This window comes from Salvia splendens, chromosome 10 (assembly GCF_004379255.2).
Source record: "Salvia splendens isolate huo1 chromosome 10, SspV2, whole genome shotgun sequence".
NCBI lineage: Eukaryota > Viridiplantae > Streptophyta > Magnoliopsida > Lamiales > Lamiaceae > Salvia > Salvia splendens.
In genome coordinates, this window is record NC_056041.1 from 8,953,992 (window position 1) to 8,978,089 (window position 24,098).

At 37.3% G+C, this 24,098-nt stretch overlaps 2 protein-coding genes across 4 annotated transcripts; both read right to left on the reverse strand.

The window, feature by feature from the left end:
* Positions 1–3,809: 3,809 nt before the first annotated feature.
* LOC121750329 (chaperone protein dnaJ 15-like) lies at positions 3,810–8,737 on the reverse strand. Of its 3 annotated transcripts, none has more exons than XM_042144849.1 (13): positions 8,577–8,737; positions 8,030–8,287; positions 7,323–7,446; positions 6,851–6,933; positions 6,662–6,773; positions 6,448–6,552; positions 6,089–6,139; positions 5,666–5,755; positions 5,480–5,588; positions 5,212–5,360; positions 5,061–5,114; positions 4,212–4,464; positions 3,810–3,913 (listed from the first exon to the last, which is right to left on the reverse strand). In XM_042144849.1, the coding sequence occupies exons 2-12, from the start codon at positions 8,155–8,157 to the stop codon at positions 4,240–4,242; spliced, it is 1,230 nt and encodes a 409-aa protein (XP_042000783.1). In that variant the 5' UTR covers positions 8,158–8,287; positions 8,577–8,737; the 3' UTR covers positions 3,810–3,913; positions 4,212–4,239. The 3 variants fall into 3 exon arrangements, with proteins under 3 accessions (XP_042000783.1, XP_042000782.1, XP_042000781.1); XM_042144848.1 differs by having other exon boundaries at positions 3,810–4,054; XM_042144847.1 differs by having other exon boundaries at positions 3,810–4,464.
* A 720-nt stretch (positions 8,738–9,457) lies between these two features.
* LOC121752063 (zinc finger protein BRUTUS-like) lies at positions 9,458–16,714 on the reverse strand. Its single transcript, XM_042146944.1, has 14 exons — positions 16,308–16,714; positions 15,256–15,465; positions 14,561–14,755; positions 14,166–14,482; positions 13,828–14,044; positions 13,413–13,581; positions 12,119–13,315; positions 11,692–11,863; positions 11,362–11,583; positions 11,142–11,279; positions 10,697–10,931; positions 10,538–10,597; positions 9,929–10,000; positions 9,458–9,846 (listed from the first exon to the last, which is right to left on the reverse strand). Exons 1-14 carry the CDS (start codon positions 16,590–16,592, stop codon positions 9,718–9,720), a joined length of 3,618 nt encoding a protein of 1,205 aa, XP_042002878.1. The 5' UTR covers positions 16,593–16,714; the 3' UTR covers positions 9,458–9,717.
* Between the last annotated feature and the right edge of the window lie 7,384 nt (positions 16,715–24,098).

Genomic DNA, 24,098 nt, shown 5'->3' on the forward strand with positions numbered 1-24,098 from the left:
GTCACTTGCTTTTTGTCCCATCACCAGCTAAGCTAATCCAAATCAGAATTCGATCACAAATAGAGTATAATTAAAGAGATCAAGTGTATTACTGAATTATAAAACATAGTTGGGAAGTTTTGTGGCAATACATTACAGTAGTAATTATAGTTTGGAATCCATAATAGAAAAATATTTCTTAAATATATATATATATATAGATATAGATATAATTAACTTGTCATCGAATTAAGTGGAATGGAAGTATTAGCGAGGAAACCCTAATTAACTATCGATCACTTCTTCTAGTGGGGCTCAATAAGTTGGTTTGACATGGGCAAATCTATAACTAAAGACAATCAACTTAATTAGGAAGTCTGCATATACAAGTTTGTTTAGAATTTCAAGAATTGCTTGAAACTCGAATCTTTTTTCACAAAATTTGAAAGTTACAGAAATCGTGTAGTGTTAATTTATATCTCACTCTCGTGATGCTTTACCAGCTCTTACTATTTTTAATATTTGGTTTAGACTTTATGACATTAGCTAATACGTACATGGATATAACATAGAACTATATATATAGTGATTTTTTTTTGGCATTCCCTATTCTACCCTAGCAAGATTTTGCCTGGATTAGGATACTTATTTTTTTGGGCATTCTCTAATTAAAGTTTCGTGAACCTGCAGATGATTCAACTAAATACATAATTTTAATGTTTTTACTTAGGTGCATGGTGTGAAAATTTCAAGAAAAGAAAGATACTACTACCAATTTTCCAATTCAAAAAATAGAGAATCTAGACTACAAATCTTGTCACTTTGAATTCAATTTCTTGCTAGTACAATATATAGATATGGTGGCGGACCTAATTATCTAAAGCTATAGCCCAAAGCCATATACTTTTACTTTGTTTTTTATATTTTATTAAAAGTGGATTTACTATGGTTTATATAGCATTAAGAAAATTTAGTCTTGAGGTGAAACAAGGAATCGGCCCAACTAAAATTCTGCAACATTTAATAATGAATCATAGTATAATAAGACAAAAAGGCTAAAAAATATTCAAGGTTATTAGACAAAATATAAGCACATGACCGCCCCATTGTTGTAGCTGGGGAAAAACATGTTATTGATCAAACAATTTCAGATTTAGATGTACTGTGCCGATATAAATAATATTTCATTTATTATAATCATAAGCACAATATAAAGTATTTTTTTCGTTTAAATTCGATGAGTTACGCATATCATATCCATTTGCACATTTGTGTATATATATGGGGTTGTAATCAAAATTATCATTGATCGTTATAATTAATTAAATTTGATTGTCACATAGCATCAATCATTGTTATTTGATTAATTATATTCCAACCCTAAGATTGATATAGGGTCTACCTAGCTACGCAGTAAGATATGGTTGAATTTTAATAGAGAGGATTGAGATTTGGTAGAAATATTTAGTGTAAAAATACAGAACCATACTTTTCGGTAAAAAAATTATGGTTTCAAAACTTAAATATTGATCAGTGTTTGAATAAAAGCTAGCAAGCTTGTCCAATCAACTTCTTCACAAGCTTGTTGATTAATAATTAAACATGATGAGGGGCTTTCCTGAATGGTTTCCACCACCGATTAGAAAATGCTTTTAAAGGACCTTAATCATGCTATTTTCTTGGTGTTGATTGAAGTAAAATCGAGATAATTATTATGTGAGATTGCCTAAATCGTGATTATGGCCCACTAAATGTGTTTGTCAAGACTATAGAAGCTTATTCAATCAATATCAATAAAAGATTATTTCAGACACAATCCTATCATAATAATACAACCCCCATTAACTTTTCTAGTCATCTTTGTTCCCTTTCTACAGCCATGACTTTGATAGATCCAAACAAAAGAAAAGATGATACGAGACTTAGTTTCCAATGTAATCACCTTTTATGGATATGCTCACAAGCATAATTAAACCATTTATTTATGTGGGGCTGAATCAAATAGAATATGTGGAAATCCATTGTTTTATCTTTTTATCAAATTATGTCAATATTACACACGTAACAAGCATATTTGAATGAGACTGAAACATATAGTAGAAACACATATATGTGCTATATATATAGGAGTGATGACTCCCTCCAAATGAGTATTCCAAGTGATACTCACCTACTTTAATATTAATAGTTCAATAAAGTTGTGGGATTGTGGAGTTTGCTTTAAGTCATGTGATGGGACTCTATCCCTTGTTATAGTTTAATATACATGTCAACACTTAAAACAATTATATACTTAATTAATAGTCTACTAACAAAGCCTAAGCCTAAATTACAGTCAAGAATGTCTACTAGTATATTTTAAGACATTGATAGTGAACTCCAATATTTGAGCTTTTCTTAATTAAATAATCATTAGAAAGTCTCGTGAACCAAGATATTAAAAGTGTTTTGTGGGTGGGGGTGGCTTGTAATAAGACAAACAAAATTGGCTTATGGTTGGTAATAAATGGACATTTATACGGCAACATAAACACCACATTAGATCTAAACGCAACACATTGACAGTTGCACATATCATTTTAAATTAAAAATGTTCCTTGATTGGAGCTAATTGGGCAGTTTAGAATTGTAGAGGACAAAATAATGTTACCATCTATTCATCTCTAGCTACGTGAGCAGCATCATGACATACATAATTAGATTATTACTTACAAAATGCTCTGCAGAACATGATGATTACCTATTTCTTTAAGAAAGAACCTTAAATAATCATTCTTTTTTTTTTTCTAAACTTTGGAGGCAATCAATTAGTTGGACTACCGAAGTTGCAAGTGGGATGCAATTTGTGTCTACATAGATATATTATCATTAACGCACTCTCAAATTAAGTCAAAATAGCAAGTTTCCTGCCCTTTCCGTTCTTGTAATTCATGTTAAATAGCTGATTAATTTATTTAATGGGTTTGTGGGCATTTATCCACCACGAGATGTTATAATAGTCTGTGCTACGTATGGGAAATACTTCATCCATTCCTTAAAAATAAATCACATTTGCCATTTTTGGATGTCCTTTAATAATAGATTAATTTCATTTAAGTTTTTTTATCTCTCTCTTACTTTGTCAATTATGTATTAAAACATATATCATTTTAAATGTTGTTTATTTTTGGGGACAGAGGGTGTACTGTATAGCTTAAAAAGGCCTTCCAATCTCAGACCGGTTTATCTCATTTTAATACTTCAATTAAGCCTATCAACTAGCAAGAATGTAGAATTAATAATTCCATTTCCGATTCCCTCTTATAGTTTCATGTGATAATTTTTATTGGTATATTTAACACTACAAGTTTGCAATTTTCAACAAGTACACACTAAAAACAAATCCCAGTATCAAATTTATACAAATAATAATTTAACATCAAACTTCAAAGCTATGGGTATGACTCTATATTAGGCCGGTTTAAGACAATCTGGTAAGCCAAGTTCCTCAAAGCCCAAATTAATATACATATAACAGATACATCTAATCTTTAAAGGGAAAAGAACGATAGCAAAGAACAACAAAATGCAGAAAATATGGTACAATACTACAATTAACACGAAAGATTGGATGAAAAAAACAAAACAAAAAACATGAAAGATTGAAGAAAAAGTTGAAAATCTAGTCACCATCCATACTGCAGTAATAAACAAAATTATGTATCTCGATCTCTAAAGGCTATGTTAAAGCACAATTTTTCAAGATTTGAAGACGGTGAATGAGTAGCAGTAACTTAAAATATGATGAAGGCACTTTTAAGAATCACACGACTCTTAAACAAAAAAAGGCCTAAAATGAACATAATTCTGTATTTGGATTTTGATAATTTAATCCAAGAATTCAATAGCCTCCTGCGACAAGTATAATATCTGAAAAACCCTTGTGACAATGCAACTGAAAAAAGATAAAGAATTGAGTTACAAACAAAATTACTGTTGCAGTGAAACCAGAACAGATATAAATCAATTTCCTTCGACTATTCTACCAACTATCCCAGCTCAACATCGGGCAACGAACAGCTCCATGAATAGAGACCTGATTACATACATTTTACAGCAATAATATGACAGACCAACCATAATGGAACATCCTCAAGAATAGCATGTAACTCCACCAAATAATACGGGCCGAGCCTTATATAGACAGAAAACTGCCACACATAAAAATATGAAGGAAAGAACGAACTTCAAACCTTGGAAAGCAGGTAGCTCCATCACCATTCACTTTTTGTCGGATCCTTTGAGATTAAGGTTGAACCATTTCTTCTTTGAAGATTTATCCTTTGAATCTGAACTGCCTTCTTCCCCAGGACTCTCGGAGTTATAATCCTCCCCTGGTTTGCTGCTACTTCCATTGCTAAAATGTGCATTCCCTGGGAGAGAAACAGTCCTTGATATGGTAAAAGAAGAGTGGATGCTGTCTCTCTGTTTTAACAGCTCATCAACCTGTTGAAGCAAATACCATGAATGGTGAGAACAAAAAAAAAAACACAAACAAAAAAGGTTGACTTGATAAGTCAGCAACTAAATTATAAGCCATGGTACCAATTAACTAATATGGCTCTCGCTTAATTGAGAGAATATGAAAGAAAGATTGAGAGGTAAAGTAGAGCACAAATTTGGGGTCAAAACGGCTCAACTACTCCTACTGAAACAGATGTGTTCCCAGATAGCAGAAATCACATTATGTAATGCACTGAACCAAGCATCAAAGGGCAGTGGTCCAATACAAACACTGAAAATGGATCTCAGAGGTCCCTCTTCTATTTTTTAGCATCAAAGGGCAGTGGTCCAATTCCAATTTTGTTCAAATAAAAATAATAAGGCTTCAGAACATTGCCACTTAGTTTTCAAGAAACTGACGGAACACCCTTTATCCCAACCCCCACATATCAGCATCCACGCCGCACAGCTCAAAGATCATAAGCAAAATCTCAAAGGCAGATTAATTACAAAAAGGCTCACTAATACTCTTCCCATCGAACTTAGCCAGAAAAGAAATACAGTAGGACTTATGAAGGAATCTCGAAATGCAAACTTACAGACTGCTTTTCCTGAGTATATCTATTAGTCACTTCTTGAAATCTTGCCAGTGCCTGAAAAATGAAGAGGGTGAGTGGTTGTGTTAAGAAATGCATCCACAACTCCTTACTACTCCGTACAAAATTATTATAAACAGGAACGTAGAAATACCTTCCTATATTCTGTCTCAAATTGCCTTAACTCGTTTCTCTTCCTCAAAATTTGTGCTTCAATATCCTGAAGCTTATGTGTTGTATCCTCGTATGTCTTTGCACAAAGGGCCTCGATAGTATATGTAGCAGGTTTGAAAAAGTTATCTCCTGCAGGAACCACACAAAACATAATTCCTAATGAGTTCATATTTTCTATATAAAGCAAACATCAGTGTTCAGATTCATATGCCAAGAAAAACAAACAAGATGCCATAAGTAGTTCTGACCATATATAGCAAATATGTGAGTGCCAGCTTTGAGTTCCGAGACCTCACAAGGTTGAAGGCCTTCGAGTCTTTTAAAGAAAGCAGCTTCTGGGTCCTTAGCCATTGCCAACTACATGACCAAGAAGTACTCATCAAAGAAATGATAGAATATGCGCCCTAGGTTAACAGAACAGAGAGTGTACACACCGCATTTATAGTTGAATCCATCCTATACACTTGAAAATGCAAGAAGTACATTCCAGCCGATGTAGCCTTGCCTGCCTTCTCACTATCTTCCTGTATTAACAGTAATACACCGTACAAGTCATCAAAAGGTGTTATGCTTCTCCATTAGGAAGTCATTTTTATCAAATTATTGTTTTAAGATAGAGCTCAAATGACAATAATCATAGTCGGTTTATGAAATATAAGACAAAAGATTAAAGCTTCCCCATAGAAAACCTTAAGAAACTAATGAAAATCATCTTAAGCAGCCTTGATTTTTTAAGTTTGATAGAAGAGCATTAATCACCAAGATGGTAAATTTTGAAATCCATCAACTGAAAAAGATAAGGATGAGAAAAAAAAATAGCAACACAATCATAAACATGGAACAGGAAGTAAAAATACCTGCAATGCCAAACCATATCCCCCATTTGCATCTTGTTCAAAGTACAGGAGCTGAAAATTACATGTAACAGAGCAGTTAGAAAGGAACTATATGCATTTATAAGAACGTCAAAGTGAAAAAGTGAAAGAGATCATTTTTTAAAAGCTTTTTCTTTTAAGTATAGGATATAACTTAATTATGTGGAGCCTTATTACAGTAATTTGAGATATAATGAATGAGCCTCTGATTAGAGGGAAAGGAAAATGAACCATGAAGTGAAGTCCAGTTAAGTAGAGTACAAGATAAGGGTTATCTAGAATATAAGAAACAAGAGTTCCTGACCATCGCAAATAGCACATAGTTATTCGAAGTAAGGCACCTTAAATTTGCTTTGGGCAGCAGATGTCACTCTAACTACTATTCCTGACTCTGCTTGTTCATCGCTGATAGTTACACCAAAGAAGTGAGCAGACTGTTTTTCAACCTGTTAATAAATCATTGGACAATAGAATTACAGTTAGATAAACATAAAGACGGAGAAAGAAGAGAGTAGCATTATGACTAAGCCTTTTTTCTGGTAAAGGGTTACACACTTTTCCGCTCACAGAATTTCCAATAGGTAGAGGTCTAACTGTAACCGTTCCATTCAAAGCATCTTCAAGAACATTGGCAGAGATTGCAGTCTTGATCGGCACACCCAATTTGCTATACAAATGAGTAGGCAATAGTGAGTTTAAAAGTTAATCATAGGAAAAGATCAGATTCTCATAAAAGAATAGAACCTGAACAAAGCTGCAAACATTGTGTTGACAGTTCCAAGATTTGACAAATCAATCTCCATGTCCATTCCTTCAGCATCAAGGGCCTTATTATCACCAATATCAGATGCAACAGAAATTAAAAGACACCCTCACATAAATGGCCGTAAAAGAGAAAGATCAATTACACAGGACACAAAATTAGTTATTAGGGTAAATATATAAATTCTTATATAACTTCTGTTCTAGATGGGTTATGTAAAAACATGATACTATTTCAAATCACCGAATGCATTTGATAGTATGGATGCATCTGGACCACATGCATGATAAACAGAGTAGCAATTAGCAAGTGATTGCTAGAGATATTGTGTATGAAAACAACGAACATAACAAACCGGAAAAGATAAACGAAAGGGACCAACCTTAAGTCCCTAACAACCAAGAAAAGAATAAAATCCAAAATCAAGAAACTAACAAGAAGACAGGAGAGTACCTCAAATCCCGAATTATCATATTGCCTTTTTTTCTCCGGATCAGCCAGAATACTATAGGAATACGCAACCTCCTTGAAAAGCTCTGAAGCTTCAGGGTTGTTAGCATTCTTATCCGGATGATACCTGACAACAGAAAGAACTTCTCCGAAACAAGTCTAAGGAAACTTCAAAACATATAGTGTTGACGCAGGCAGTGTGGTAGTTTCTAAAAAAAGGGCCAGATGCCTCATTGTAGTTACAAGAATAAAAGATATTAATAGACCTGTTCGACTCATCTTGCACATACTAGCCACTGATTATATGAAAATAGCAATTATCAAGGCAAATCAGATAGCATGATCAAAAGACCCACTAACAATAGACAGCTTAATCCATTTTATTTTGATCAAAACAAATTATCTCATGACAGTCATTAAATGAGAACATAACCAAACATCTCCTTAAATACCAGTAGATTTCTTCAACCCTTGAATCAATATTCAACTTAATCCCAAACCAAAACCAATATTCATTAAGTACCACAAGTATCAAAAGAATACAATTATCGCCCTAAAATAAGAACTCAAAAGTTATCAAATTCTAGCAAAATAATGCTGAAATTCTACAGAGACACAAAATGCGCAACTGAGCTGTCTAAATTCGTAAATGCTTCTGCGATAACAATAAGAGGATGGAATCAGGTAAAAAGGTTTAGCAAAACACATACTTTAGTGCAAGCTTTCTGTAAGCAGTCTTAATTTCCTGATCAGAAGAATCCCTGGTAACAGAAAGCACCTCATACGGATCTCTCCGCAACGCAGATGCAGATGGTCCCTCCATTTTTGTCCCCGACATACTCTCCTCTTTTCGAAGCTCACCTCTATCTCTAATCTTTCCCAATTACTGAGATTTCAGCATCCACAAAACATCCTCAAATGCATCAGGACTCGCGTTTCACGTACAAGCAGTCACCTTGTCTGCAAATCTGCAAGCAAATGCAATCAAAATTCACAAATTTCAAAATATATCGGAGACCGAGCTGGAGTAGCTGCTAAATTCAATGCATCGGATCGCTGAAAACGTTTCTCAGAATAAAATGCTTAAATCAACAAAAAAATAAGGGTTTGTCAATGACGAATAGCAGTACGAAATTCTAGCTGTCTGTAAGATCTATTCCACACAAATTTTCAATTGCACAAAAAAGCAAATCGAAAGGCTAACAGCTCCAGCTCAAAGAACATTCACAGATATAATCAAGGGTTTTTAAGAATTACCTCGGATTTTCGAATTTGGGCGGAGAAGATGAATCGATTTTAAAGCATTTTTTGTATTTTATTTTTTGTCACTGGTTTGATGGCGTCAAGTGGTCATGGAATAAGAAATTACAATTTCTGCTCCAATTCAGATTTTCAGTCATTATTATTTTCGTATCTAGTATAATAAAATAATGATTTAAGTACTACTATATACTAGCAAAACAGGGAAATTGACTGCTTTTTTCTGTAGAAAGGAAATAATTGGTCAATAATAACTGGTATCTAAATTATTTTTCCGATTGCTTTCTCCGTTTCATCTTATTACACAAAGATCTACTTTAAATTCTGATTGGTCATGTGGGGATTGGGGATGGGCTGATGGGCAATTGCCTTGGTTTGGTTCATTTAAAAATCGGGATTTTATACAACATAAACCATATGTTTCCTACAATGTGTATTTTTCTGGGATACACTGATCAAATTCTGATATCGAATTTCTGCATCTGTACACTACGCCTAAAAATCATTGTCAGTTATCAGATTAAATCTTAAGCTAATTGCATGGATCCATAAATATTTTCAACTTTCTGAATTAAAGCAGCTAAGTTGTGCATCCTACAAAGGAATATAAGTAAGATGACACACTGTATTTTAGCAAATCTCAACACTATTAAGTCAACATTCAATCACCAAAAATGTTTTGTCAATAAATTTTTGGTATAATGTCAATTGCTCATGTTAATGGGAATATGCGATATATTTTAGACAAGCAAATAACTTCGGATTTGATCAACTAAATGCCCAAAAATCGTCAAAAAATCAAGAAAAATATGACAAGCTACGGCATACACAACAAGCTAAACAAGTCAATAACCAAAACACACCAACCGCAATCAAAATTGAAGTGGAACTTTATCCATTTTATTCTGATCATGTTGACATCTACCCAAGCAAAGTGCTATTGACAATCAGGCGTAAAATTCTAGCTATTTCACGTATATATATAGTATAGACAAATTCAAAGGAAAGGGAAAAAAACAAATCAAAACTTTGTTCAAAGACATTGGAGACCATTTACATGAAGGTCTAACCCACGGGGTACCACCAACCATCAATATACAGAAATGAATTCTGGGAAGAATATAAATTCAATCTCTACTTAAGTAGAACAATTATCTCGATCAACCTTGATTACTCTTGTATTATACGAACCACAGATGCCACATTTGTGATACAGCCAGTGAAATGGTGCAGTTCCTTTCCTGTCGCAATCATTGCACAAGATGTCCTGCAGATGAAACAGTTCACAGTCTCAATTGGTCGTGCGAAACATGATGACTTATAGAGAGAAAGGAGGGAGAGAGGCTCACCTGACACCCATCTCTATATTCTTCGGGGAGCACCTCCGACGCCATTAAAGCATCGAGCATTCCAAAGTAGACCTGGTAGGAAAGGTTTCTTAGTAAATATAGCAAACTAAGCATGTATTGCACACAGATTGTTCATGCGAGCTGCAGACTACACCAATCTCTGCATTCCAAATCTCAACTCCATCTAAAATTATGGAGTATAAGGAAAAACATGTGGCACGAAGGCATATAATAGTTCTACTTCAGTGTCCTTTGAGTGGTCTAACATTAACTTGAAACATTGACCCAAAGCAAATAAATGGTGATGTGATTTGGATTGTTTACAGCACAAGGATGCAACTTTCTCAAAAAGAACCGACTATTGGAACTACGGGGATATAGATGGCAGTATTAACACCAGATATTATATAGTCGATGGCCACCAACCTCTTAGTCTCGCGACATAAATGCACACATGTATGTAGTATGCTAAATGTGCATAGATATGTTGGGTGCATTTTGTGGGTGATTGGTCATTGGTCATTACTTACATTCTGTACTCTGTCTCAACTCAATTTCACAAATAGCATAAACAAAAAATTGCTTTAGATTTGAAGAGTTTGTCCTCACCGACATGTCTCCCATTGACTTGCTGCAAATAGGACAGCTGTAGTGTGTACATGCATATGCCTGGATGTGAATGAGAGATAATGAGATGAGTAGATGCGCTAATGTCAATTGTTTGTCAGAAATGGAAAACAAAACCAGAAAAAATTATCTAGAACAGACCTGGAAACAAGCAGAATGCATGTAATGTCCACAAGGAAGAGCCCTGACGGCCGTACTTGATGTGAACAAAAAATCACAGCATATTGGGCAGTTGGTTTCAAGACCCTTCTCCCTGCATTTGTGGTCCACTAGTTTCATCCCAAGGCAACAATTGCATGTCATGCAATGGAAGAAATCTATACCGAGACCTTTTCCAACACGGCACAGATTGCAGGATGGACAATGATAAACATCCCTGAAATGCAAAAAACAGATATATGGTGTCAAATAAAGATGAAAGAAAGATAGACCAGACTCATTAAGTCACTCCTTTTATATCACTTATAAACAGATTTTTCCATGTACCATCCACCTGGAGGAAGTTAAGACAAATTGTAAACTAACCCTATTTACATATATTATGTAACAGAATGCAAGAAGGAAACTAAAACTAATCAAAGCTCACCTTTCATCATCGAAGAACTTGCAGCTGCTGCAGTAGTACTTCGCCATTGAAAGCCCATTACAAGAAGGAGTAGTGCAAACAGGTCCAACCGGCTGAATTTGTAGGCAACTCATGCACAACATCTCAGATGTTGCCTTCCTGCAGATATAATAAAATACTAAGAATTTCCTTATGGTAGAGATGCAATGTATAAATGTCCTAGTCTTTTTTTAGGAGGTACCTATCCATTGAATGGTCGCTGACTTCATCATGGCAGAACCTGCATGCAAACAGCTTGCCACAACAAGCAGCTCGCAGCTTACAGTTTCTTTTATAATGCTCACATCCAAAGATTTTTTTCTCAGGATCACGATATGAAGGGGTTCGTCCAAGTAGATCTTTATCATCATCAGCTTTACTACTTCTCGACTGAGAGAACTTCTGCTGAGAAGCTATCCACCGACTAAACAATAGTTACAGTGACCTAAGTTAATGTCCTGAGATAGCTAACCAAAATGACAACTATTCTAAAACAAAACCAAACATTCAGATACTAGTAAGATGGTGGTACCTGGTCATTAGGTTTTGAATGAGATACGCTTTTCTTCTTGGATCAAGGGTTGGATCACGAGAGACTTTCCGTATCTCTGATTCAAGCTCATTTTGGTTCATCCGAAAAATATCTTTCCACCCAGGCTTAAATGTATGATCACTTTGGTCCAAAGATTCATGGGCATCAATTTCTGAAAAAAAGTACACATACAATGCTTTATGAAGATCAGCCTAGAAATTTGGTGACATATCCTTCTAGTAACAAACACAATCTTAAACCACAAGCACTGTAGCTTAGTTGTATTCCTCCTTTTTGTAGAAAGAGAAGGGTTAAGATCCCAAACCTCCCACCCTAACCAAAAAAGGGAAAAAAAACGAAGCAGCAGCAAATGATCAAATCATTAACGTAGTGCGTAAAATAATAACTGACTGATTTAAAAATTTACCTTGTGAGATGCTATTTTCTGATGTGGATGCCTCTGATGATGCTGCAGGGGTCCCTCCCCACCATTCATCCAGCCATTCGCTGAACATAGTGTTCTTAGTTGCATGCTTCCATGTGTTCATCATTTTGTTTTGCTCTTCCTGAGTAAGAGCAGATGTTACCCAAGGCAGCATTGACTGAAGCACCTCAGCCCCTGTTGTTCCAATAATGCGGCCAACAAGCTTATCTTGTTCCTCTACAGAAAAATGCCGGTCAAACAACGGCCAAAGTTCAACCTCTTCACGCAGAACATGATGATCCAGTGTTACTTTAATGGATTTGCACATGCCCTGAATTTTTGTTGCCAGCTCATTGTACTTTTTTACACGATCAATACAACTTAAAGAACCCAATAAATTGCACGAGGTAGTTTCTGCACTCAAATTTTCATGAAGTTGGGAGAGCTCTGCTAGTGCAGATGAGATATCCTCAAAGAGTTCTTCTTCCTGCTTGTGGTCCAACGTGTAAGAATGACTAACATTGTGAAGAGTTTCCTTTGATTCTAAGGCAGGAAATACAATATCATCCTCTGCGTTACTATGCGCTCTGTATAAACCCCATAAAAGACGAAATCTACCAGTAAACTGTCTCAGGAAAGTTTCATTACAATCACCTAGTTTTCCGGACTCAATATCAAGAAATTCCAAATCTTTCCGGATTGCTTTGTGAAATTTAAAAATATTATCTATTGGCCTTGATGTATGTCCTCTAATAGTGGAGCTATTATCTGTTTCCCAGTTAAAAAGACTAGAGTTTAGAGAAGGAGCACTTGGACCGAAAGATAACGAGCGTAGAGATTTTGCAGCAGCTAGAGAACTCATTCCTAGACTATTGCTATTCACTCCTAGGCCAGGAACACAGCAAGACTGGTTAGAAGCTTTTGGAGATTCTGTCTTTGAAAAATTGCAAGAATTATTTTCAACTGAACAAACTAAATTTCCCTGATCAATTGTCTTCTCACATGTTTGTCCACATGTTGCTCTGAAAGATCTTGCACAGGCACAGTTACGGCAAGATCTAGCAGAATGCTCTTGTGTTTCTTCAATCTCCTTGACAGGACAACAACCAATTGCACTAGAAGACAAACAGATTTCCCTCGGATAACCCTTGCATGCCCAGCCAGAAAACAATGTAACCAAAGCAGTGTCGGATGCTGGAGCTGCACAATAACATCATTTGCTTAGAAAAAATAAAAGGCAACAAGTGTTGGATGATGAAATCCCAAATAATAAGAAGAGAGGACTACCAAGGTATACCTGCCATGTGCATGTTACAAAGAAAGCACCGAGCTTCCTCTTCACTCAGTGAACCAACCAACCATGGTAAGACGCACTCAATCAATCTGAGTGGCATTACACACAAGCTCTGGTAAAGAAGTTCACGCTGACGTTCAGGGTTGAAATGCTTCCTTGCAAGTGGAAGTACCTGCAATCTAATTCATTGAGACATCTAGAGGCACTGAAATGAAGTACCATTAACATTTAAATGTGTGAAACAAGTCTTTTATGAATGATAGGAAACTTCATCATTAGTGCATCTTACACACACACTATGGAATTCAAGATTAGCACTCTTTGTCTCTTTCCTAATAAGAGAAATGGCCTTTCTGCCAATGATACACAAGTACATAAACGAATATAGAACAGGAAAAAACAAGAACGAATCACATACCAGTTTTTCCTCGTTGAGAAAATGCTTCTTTACTGTCTCCATTATGTGATCGGCCTGTGAGCATAATTCAGCATAAAATTCAACACATGAATTAGCTCCAGCACTTTCAATACTTTCTATTAAGCATCGGAACTTGTCAAATTCACTTTCTTCTTCTGCATGCTCCTCGACAAATGACATTTCTACAGCAGGGAATATAACTTTGTCCTCAGCAATGCTGCAGCAAATGCAATTCAATTTTAAGTAGACGTTGAATACAGGGACTATGTCCAAAGAAGTACCAAGAGTAAACCATTTGGAATGCATAAATCTTATTTAAAAGATAGGAAAAATAATACCTGTGGAAAATACAGACTTCAGCTATAAATTGAAGCCTTCTGTTGAAGGCAGATAGATCGGAAAAATCTCCAGTGAACTTTATACTGCGAGCTGCTTCAGCAATATCAATCAATTCCTTCTGGATAGCTTTATGCCAATGCAGTATATCATCCACTGGATGGTACTGCGAAGATCTAGTAGCACTACAATCAGATGTAAGAAGATCTCTTTCGTTAGTCGAGGGAGATGCATGAGAGCTACTGGACAGTCTGGGATCATCCTCGGAACGTTTACGCTTGTTACAAATCTTTACCCCATCCATCCAGTTAAAAATAATCTTCAATGACATGAAGGCAAGTCAGGAAAACAACACTAGAAAGTTTTTCCGTTTGTGTTTCTAATCAAATTATCTAACCTGTTGAAGCAGCCTTTCATCTGGAATTATTCTGTGCAAGCATTTACGCATATCCTGCCTTTCATCTGGTGAAATTGATGACGAAAGCCATGGCAAGAATTCTGCCATCATATTTACAGGAATGCTACACAAGAACTGCCAAACTAATGACGCTTGCTCCTCAAATGAGAACTTCTCACTAAGTAAGGGGAATACCTGTTCATCAGAAAAACAACATAGTAATGCATCAGGTTAAGATGATGGAAGCAATACAGAGGAATATTTTTCTACTATTGAGGATATCATTTGTAGTCTAGGATAATACGGTTCAAGCCTGGGGATAAATATCTTAATTTTGGACTTATGTATATGCTACATTTTTAATGCATGAACCAACAGAAAAATTAAGCTTAGGATAGGCAACTTCTGTGAAGAAGCCCAGCGTATCTTGAGTTTAATGCGGCAACAGGAGATCTAGCTCCCACTTAACGAAAAAATAGGAAGGGCATCTTCCAGCTAAGATGCAGTGGTAATGCAAATGAGTTATCGCTGATCCATTAATGGACCAAAGGCAACAATGTGCAGCCTTTGAAGATATATTTTCACTTACTAAGATTATTCATACATGTTTTGGGTTAAGCATGATTTTATGTAGTCGACAGACAAGGAAAGGGGGGTAAGGGAGAATAAAAAGGAAGGATGACCCAAAACTAAACCTGCTCCTCTTCCTTAGACATGTGCTGACAAATTGATGTTTGAAGTGCTCCTGTACAAGAGGCCAACTCTCTTTTGTAGCTTTCCTCATTTTCCATATCATTCCCTAACAACGTAAATAATTGATCAAAAAGCACACTTTCACCCTCATGCTCGAGGGAATATGTACGTGCCACATTCTTCACACGGATGTCAAGGGCAGGAAATATAACCTGTCATGAATATATGAACGACTGTTTAGTTGTTAGGTTGCAAACTCCAAACAGTTGTATGTACAATCAAGGAGAATATCTATAACTAGTCTTTGATCCTTGCAACTGCTGTTGAAAAAGCTATAGGTAAACCAAGCATTGATTTAAGACAGATAGCACCTTTTCCTGAAGAAACATCGCTAATCAACCTATTTCCCTTTGGTATGAGTACTCACATACCTAGAAATCTATTTCACTTAGGTATGAGTACTCAGTACTATGGCACAAAACATAATGAAAGCATGTGAAACTTCAACAAGCATATTGCCCCTGCTCTAAAGAGGCATGTTCATAATTTCATTGTTCAACAGATACAGTTTTGCGCTAGCAAATACTTTTCCCACTTGCTTTTAAGCAACAAAATTTCTTAAAATAGATATCAGCAACCACAATTTAAAGCGTGATGAAGAAGCGCATATACATGTTTTTAGTTGCCTCCTTAGGTGATTCAGAATTCCAGACTGTGTTCATTGTATTTCTAATTTAACAACACATGACGTATTATGAACTACAAATCGTGCCTTAAGTTCTTCATTTCGCATAATTGGAAGCTAAAAATATTCTTACTAAACAGAAAACAAGTAACACTATATAAAAGGACACTGAATAAAACTAAACAAAAAATTCTCAGAGACCTAAATTTTAGATATTTTCATCAGAAATGCTTATACAGACCAGTTATCCCAACCAAATACATAATACGGCAAACTTTTTAGTCCACAAAATTCAGCCAAATGAAAAAAAGCAGCATCCAATTCGAACACGCAGCAAAAAAACAAAACGGAAAAAAATTCAGCACAAACCTCATCCTCGGCATTGCAATGGTGCTTGTAAATTGACCTTAAGAAATGACACTTCTCCGTCAATTGCTTGATGTCTCCACCGCTTCCATTAGTCGCCAAAGCCAAGGCAGTCCTGTGGAGCCCGTCCAGCTCTGCTCGAATCGCCTTGTGGAAGAACAGGAAGATCCTAATCGGAGATGAAAGCCTCAACGTCGCCGCCGACCGGCCGTTGGGATCTACCGGCGCTACCGTCGGCGCGGAAGCTATCACCGAAACGCCTCCGTTCTGTATCCCCGGCGTCGCCATCTACTCATACAAACCGCTCCGTAAAAAAGGAAAACGAAAGAAGGTCCCTTTTGTTTAGGAATTTTCTCCCAAGTTTCTCTCTCTAGAAATTCTCTTTATTTTTTCTTTTTTTACCTGGGGATAAAATGAAGCGAGGAATCAATTTTAATGGATAAAGGGAGAGGCAATTAATAGTTGGACACGTGGCGATGGAGATTCAAGGGATGGTGACATGGCGATTTGGGACACGTCAGCAGAAGTGATTGAGTCGAGTCGATGCCCGGCACGTGAGAGGAAAGGCGGAGTACGTGGAATGAGTGAGTTTTGTAGATTAGTCGCGTAATGTACATATTGAAATAAATCAACCCATAATAAAGCGAAACTTTTAATTTTTCGAATTTGATAATTTGAATATTGTTGCCAAATACAGTAAGCCGAAAATTTTCAAGTGTAAGAATAAACAATTCAAAAGTATCAATAAAAGCTAAAACTCACCATTACCAATTGCTTGATGTCTCCACCCGCCCGTCGCCCGCACGTCCGAGGACATCCGACGTCCTTACGGGACGTCCGTATCCGACTTGCCACGCCACAATGGCGGACGTCCCGGTCGCCCGTCGCGGATGTCCGATCGGACGTCCGCCATTGGAGATGCTCTAAAAAGCTAAAACTCACCATTACCAATTTTACAGCTTACTCCATGATGGATTTTAATGTAGTATTTTACTAATATTGATTAAATATAAATCTGATTATTTTTCACGAATTTATAGTCATTGTAATTTAACCATGAATATGACATCGTAAGTTTCAAGTGGAATTTAAAAACTAAATACATATTTTCTCCTCCGTCAAAAAACTATATCCACTCAAGGCAATATAATTACATGTCTATGTCATTATCATTTTTAATTCGTAACTACTGCTATATGATTCAGATTATATATACTTGAACAATAAATTAACGTGTAATATGTACAATATATTATCACGTCTACGAGTATTGCATAATTCTGCAGTTTGAAATAATCAGTAGTCATATACTAGTACTAAATTAATGAGGTCATGCAATTTGCCGTATGCAGCGACAGTTTTAGAATCTTCTTGATTTCAATATTGTTATTGCAAATTGCATTTTTATAGCTGTTTCAGATGATCCAATAGTTTATTTTCACAAAATCTTATTTCGAATGTCTTCAGAATAAAACTGCATCAATAATTGAGGTACAAACTACATTGGTCAATATTTCAAATAAAATATAGTAAGTATCAAGCATGAATTTCATCTATTTACTAGTAGTAATTGTTTTCTAACACAGGAAAAAGCAAGAAAATTAAACCAATTTATTGCTATAGGTAATAAGTAATAAATGTAATTTGCACACATCTAAAAAGTAGTGACGAGGCAAATGGGTGACGGTAACATGGTAACGGCGTTATGGGCATCTGGCTAATGCGAGACGATCGTGTCGTCACACCCCCGCCTCTTCCGCTTGCTGTGGTGGGTTGTACCTCGACGTACCACACAGAAACTCGAGCCATCCGTTTTTCACAACGGAATTCAATTAAAGGCAGTTAATTTGGTGAGATTCTTAAGTAATGGAGTACTACTAGTAGTAGTATTTATATTAAATTATTACAGCTCCTAACTGAGTATATTTGAAACATATGTCATGTAATTGGACTTGTACACTGACGTGTTAGTCATAATTAAATGTATTGAAAATCACCATAATCTAGCAATACTGTATTATAGTACGATTATTCATTTTTTTCAAAAAGCGAAAAAGGAGGAATCAAAATAGAACTTGAATGTCTTGTAGTATGAAAACTATGGTCTTGCTCGATGCCATTTCTTTGAATAATACTTTGAAATATTGCAGTAATATATAACTTCGGCATGTCCCATTAGACGTGGTACAACGTTTGACTTAATAATGTAAATAATAGTACCAAAAAGTGACCTAATTAACGAAGTCTAAGATGCTTTTTGGTAGCATATAATATATGGAGTATGTATGATATACTCCTCTAGTAGTATAATTTTGATATTTAATCGTGCTTTTTAAATATTGTTTAAATTAGTACTACTCATATTTATTTATTTAAACTAAAATTGACTATACTGAATGATTTTGATCACTAATCTATTCATGTTAGGAAAATCATTTTATCTTACGGTTTTTATGATCTTAAACTTATTATTTAAAAACTGGGGTTAGAAATTTCGATAGAAAATGTAACAACAGAAAGCATCACAATGACCATACAAATTCTTTATCTAAGTATGGATTATGGAATTATATTTGGAAAGGCTTGTTTCTGATTATAGTCTATCATTTGCTGCACAAATCAATAATGATTTTGTTAAAAAAATATTGATCTATTTCAAATAATGTACACAAAATTCTCCTTGTAAATTAAAAGAAACGAAACTCGCATGTTGGAATATTATAAAATCAAAATACCTATAGTTGCATATTGATATACTTAAAGCTCTAATCAATAATCATAATATATATAGAAGGTATAAATAAAAGTTCTTGTTATTATGAAATCATAAAACAATCCATTCTATAGCATCGGGGATTCGGAGCAGTGCTTAACTACTTATATCTTTCTTAATTGAATGCACAAATAATTTTATTCTGAATCAAATAATTTTATGGGTAGCTGTAGAAAGGTTACAAAAAAAATCAACATGTGACGTGGAAATATTTATTTCCAACTTCGATTTTTCTTATATTTGGCTATTGGCTACAAGACAAAAAGGGGTCCAAATTAATGTAATGGCACCATTGTCCTGTCTCCTAGCTGTAATGATATGTATCAATTTTATGACAAGTGTTTTGAGGACTTTTCAGTTGAATCCAGCCCACAAACTTATTAAGTGGGAGTGATCCACAATCCTCATTTTTTCAGAATTAGGCCGTGGACTACATATTAATCTACATTATTTTATTAATGTAGTAACTTCAGTTGCTATCAAATAAGAAGCACTTAAATTTGGATAAGTTCTGCCCACCAAAAAATCCTACATTTTGTTAAATGAGTACTTTGAAATACTAGTAAATACCGAAAATTTAATCTAACAAATACATATTACTAGCATCATCGAGATTTAGCCTCTAAATTGATAATACTATGAGTTAGTCGTATAGCCTAAACCTCTATTTCACACTAATTTATGCCCAAGTAAAAAAAGTTAAAGGGGGTCGGTCAATCCAAGCGGTTATTGCAATGCTTATGAATTTGGACGTATTAGACTGCCTCGTCCAAAACTTCATTTTGTTTTTTACTACTATTTTTTTACTATGCTAGTCATATTGACAGCAGACAAAAACAATATAGTGATTTTTGTGGGTGGATTCCACTATCCAATATTATACAAATGAGCGTGTGTTATGCTTATGGTTAACCCGCATTCTTCAATTTAAAATGCAATTTCCCACCATTTTAATTGGCTCTTTTCATGCCCTCTTATCCTCTACTACTTTTTTGGGTGGTCAAATCACACCCATTTTCAATATTAAAACATAAAGCATTGATAAAATTTAACTAGTTCGTATCAAATGATGAGTTAGGTTATTTTAATAGGGGAGAAATTTGAGCCATAGTGCCTAGCAAATTTGCTCCACCAACTATACAGCAGCCATAAGATGTTGTGCTCATTCTGTTTTGACCATTGTTTTTACTTTTTGTGACATGTTTGGCAGCCGTTGTTTAGTGATGGAGTACGTACTAAACAAGCCCAACAGCAGTAAAGCCCAAGAAAGAGTATCAGTTCGGCATGACTAAAGAGTTCAGTTCGGCACAACCAAAGAGTTCGGCCCCAGCCTACAGCTCGGTAAAAGCCAACCAATCAAACTCTGCTCTTAGGTCGGCATCAAGCTCTACTCTCAGATCGGCAAAAGCTGCTCGGCAATAATTCAGCAGTTCGGTCTCAGTATTCGACCGAACTGAGAGATAGTGGACTCATGCAGAACCTCCACGACCTCCACTACACCCACGATCTATTTAGTGGTGTCAAGCAGTCATTAACTCATGCAGGATAGTGGACCCATGCAAGATCGCCGCGATCTCCACGACATCCACTACCTAGTAAATAGCTGCATGCCACGATCTTGGTCCTTTGTATAAATAGAACCTAGATCTGATAGATAGGGTTACATTCTCTCGATCTCTAGAGATAAAATACAAAATAGCAAGTCTGTATTGTAAGCTGTAGAAAACAGATCAAGCAATACAACTCTGCCTTCTTTTCTTCCCGTGGACGTAGATTTACCTCAGTAAATCGAACCACGTAAATTCTCTGTGTCGTGATCTGCGTTTTTCCTGCATTCACTAACATCAAATTTTCGCGGAACCATCACTGGCGCCGTCTGTGGGAAACAGAGAACCAAATTTGTGATAAAGCGAATTTTTGACCCTTTTTTCACCCCAAAAAAATGCATACCAGATCACATAACACCCATAATACCGTTCGTGATAACCGTGAGGAAGCTAGTCCAGCTCGCAGGTCTGAAAAACGGCCTCGGGAGACATCTACCTCCGGTTCTCACAAAGAAGGAACAAGCCACTCCAGGAGTCATCGCACCGAGTCTTCCCAGCAGCCCGATTTAAATGAAGCTGTCAAGCTGTTCTTGGCCGAGAAGCAGGAGGAGTTCTTAACCTTCCTGCAGAAGAGCCAACAGCCGGAGAAGACAACGACGGATTCTCCCTCCTCATCTAGGCATGAAAGTCACTACCGCAGTAGTGACGTGTCTTCCAGGAGAAAGAATCCTCAACCCCGACATGTTCCTGTTCCTCCTCGGTACCGGAACCACAGGAGAACTCCATCTCCTCTGTACCGAAGAGATGTCGGGTTCGCCATGTACGGAGCATTAAAGACTCCGTTCTCGGACGATATCACCCGAACTCCTTTGCCGCGGAACTACCGAACTCCGTCGATAACCTATGACGGACTCGTGGATCCTCATGATTTCTTGGGACGCTATCAATATAACATGGCGAACCAGGGTCTCAACGAGGTCCACATGTGCAAGCTGTTCCCCGAGCTGCTCATCGGGAACGCCAGAAGGTGGTTCGACAGCCTTCCTCAAGGCAGCATTAGATCCTACCGAGATCTAATGGATGCTTTCCACAGGAGGTTCTTTCAGAAAGCGGAAGCCCGGATCACTTCGGCTCAGCTGCTTTCTATTCGTCAAGGTCGCGACGAAAAAATCAGCGACTTTATGACAAGATTCCACAAGGAATGCCTGCAAGTAGACGATCTCAACGATCTGCTTGTCATCTCGGCATTCCAAAATGGAATCCTGCCTGGAGCTCTCTACAGGAAGCTCGTTGAGTACGGTCCGCAGACAGCTCAGGAAATGTGGGACATTGTGGACCAGTACTCCCGGGCCGATGAGGCAGACCGTCGCAAACGGTCGTTAGACAGCTCATCGTCCCGAGGAGACAGAAGGAAGCCCGATCATAGCGATCAGGGGCATCCCCGCCGGACTCCATTTGAAAGAATTCAAAGGGCTCCGGTGCGAGACAGATTGGGACCCCGTCTCAACCCCGAGAAGCCGCCTGCTCAGTTCGTACCGCTGAACAAGTCAAGAGCGGAAATTTTCGAACTACATTCCGATATGTTCGAAAGACCAAAGCGGATGACGAAATCAGCCGTGCGGCGACCTCAGGATCAATATTGCTCCTTCCATCAAACCCACGGTCACGATACCGAGGAGTGCCGAGATTTGGCTGCAGGTATTGATGTTCTTGTGAAAACAGGAACGTTAAAAAAATACCAAAGCAAGCAGCCGAAAAAGAACAAAAGGCAGAGAGGTGCGAACTGCAATCCTCAGGATCCGAAAAGGCATGAGGATCCCGAAGACGACGATGAGCCGCAATATGATGGAGTAATCCTGACTATTGATGCTCTCCCTGCCGGGAAGACCAAGTCGTCCCTAAAAGCAGAACGCAGAGGTTCCAATCAAGAGGAGCCAACACATAAAAGGCTGAAGAAAGACGAAGTGATTACATTTTCAGATGCCGATCCCGTCCCAGCCATCTCTCCTCACCAAGACGCTATTGTCATTCAAGCTGGAGTGGCAAACAAACTGATCCACAGAGTATTTGTGGATACAGGAGCGTCAGTCAGCATTCTTTTTAAAGAATGTTTCGATAAAATGGAAGTGGATCCAGCTCGGCTCAGTCCGGCTCCACTTCCTCTGAAAAGTTTCGCCCAGGAGGACACCCGCCCTGAAGGTATTATCAGCCTTCCGATCACGGTGGGAAAAGCGCCTACAAGCTCCAATACGATGATCGAGTTCTTTGTGGTGAAAGCTCGGTCCCCGTACAACATCATCCTGGGGAGAGACTGGCTCAACACAGTTCGGGCCGTTTGCTCTACTTATCACCTCACCATCAAGATCCCCACTAAAGGTGGGATAGCGGTCATCCGAGGTGATCAAAAGAGGGCAAAAGAATGTCTGCAGATTGCGCTTAAAAGTGCCGAGCAATCAGTTCGGCACCATCAAGCATAGCAATCACAGCAACCGGAGTCAAAGGCAAATGAGATGACCGAAGTCACTTCAGAGCCGAACTCAATGACCGTTCAGTTATACGAAGATGATCCATCCAGAACGGTCAAGATCGGCTTCGCAGGAACGCCTCTACTCCGGGAAAAGACCATTCAGCTCCTCAAGGAGTACAAAGATGTCTTTGCATGGTCTCCGTTGGACATGACCGGAGTGCCCCCCGAGGTAATCACTCATCGGTTAAATATTGATCCTTCAATCCGGCCAGTAAAACAGAAGCAAAGACTCTTTGCGGCAGAAAGAAGCCAAGTCATCCATGACGAAGTCCGCCAATTACTAAAAGCGGATGTACTATTCGAGGTGAAATATCCTTCCTGGGTGGCCAATCCTGTAATGATCAAGAAAAAAGAAGGAGGATGGCGGATGTGCATAGATTTTACCGATCTAAACAAGCACTGTCCTAAAGATTGCTATCCCCTTCCGAATATAGATAAAAAAGTAGAAGCTTTGATCGGCTTCGAAATTTTCTGTTTTCTTGATTTATACAAAGGATATCACCAAGTATTGATGGATGAGAGTGACGCTCCGAAAACAGCTTTCATTACCGATTTCGGCATTTTCGCTTATAAAAAGATGCCATTCGGTTTAAAGAATGCCGGAGCCACTTATCAAAGGATGGTAGACAAGCTTTTTCGGCACCTGATTGGAAAGGAGATCGAAGTGTATGTTGACGATATCGTCGTTAAAAGCAAAAGCACTTCGGAGTACGAGCACAACCTCAAGTCCACTCTCAACGTGCTCAAGAAAGCCAACCTCAAACTTAATCCCCAAAAGTGTACCTTTTTGGTAGATTCGGGAAAGTTTCTGGGTTGTTGGGTTTCAAAGGACGGACTCAAGGCAAACCCCTCAAAAGTTCAAGTAGTTCAGAACATGGCAATGCCGAAGTCCATACATGACGTGCAAAGGCTAACCGGATGTCTAGCCGCACTGAATCGATTCCTTT

What these genes read in the sequence shown, in the direction of transcription:
- LOC121750329 (XM_042144849.1), bottom strand. Translation starts at nt 8,157, where the DNA reads ATGTCGGGGACAAAAATGGAGGGACCATCTGCATCTGCGTTGCGGAGA. An exon ending in GAAATTCTGTGAGCGGAAAA is followed by an intron (nt 6,553 to 6,661) that starts GTGTGTAACCCT and finishes ATTTATTAACAG; the next exon opens with GTTGAAAAACAGTCTGCTCA. An exon ending in CTGCCCAAAGCAAATTTAAG is followed by an intron (nt 6,140 to 6,447) that starts GTGCCTTACTTC and finishes TGTAATTTTCAG; the next exon opens with CTCCTGTACTTTGAACAAGA.
- LOC121752063 (XM_042146944.1), bottom strand. Translation starts at nt 16,592, where the DNA reads ATGGCGACGCCGGGGATACAGAACGGAGGCGTTTCGGTGATAGCTTCC. An exon ending in TGCATTCTGCTTGTTTCCAG is followed by an intron (nt 10,598 to 10,696) that starts GTCTGTTCTAGA and finishes ATTCACATCCAG; the next exon opens with GCATATGCATGTACACACTA. An exon ending in AGTCAATGGGAGACATGTCG is followed by an intron (nt 10,001 to 10,537) that starts GTGAGGACAAAC and finishes CTTTCCTACCAG; the next exon opens with GTCTACTTTGGAATGCTCGA.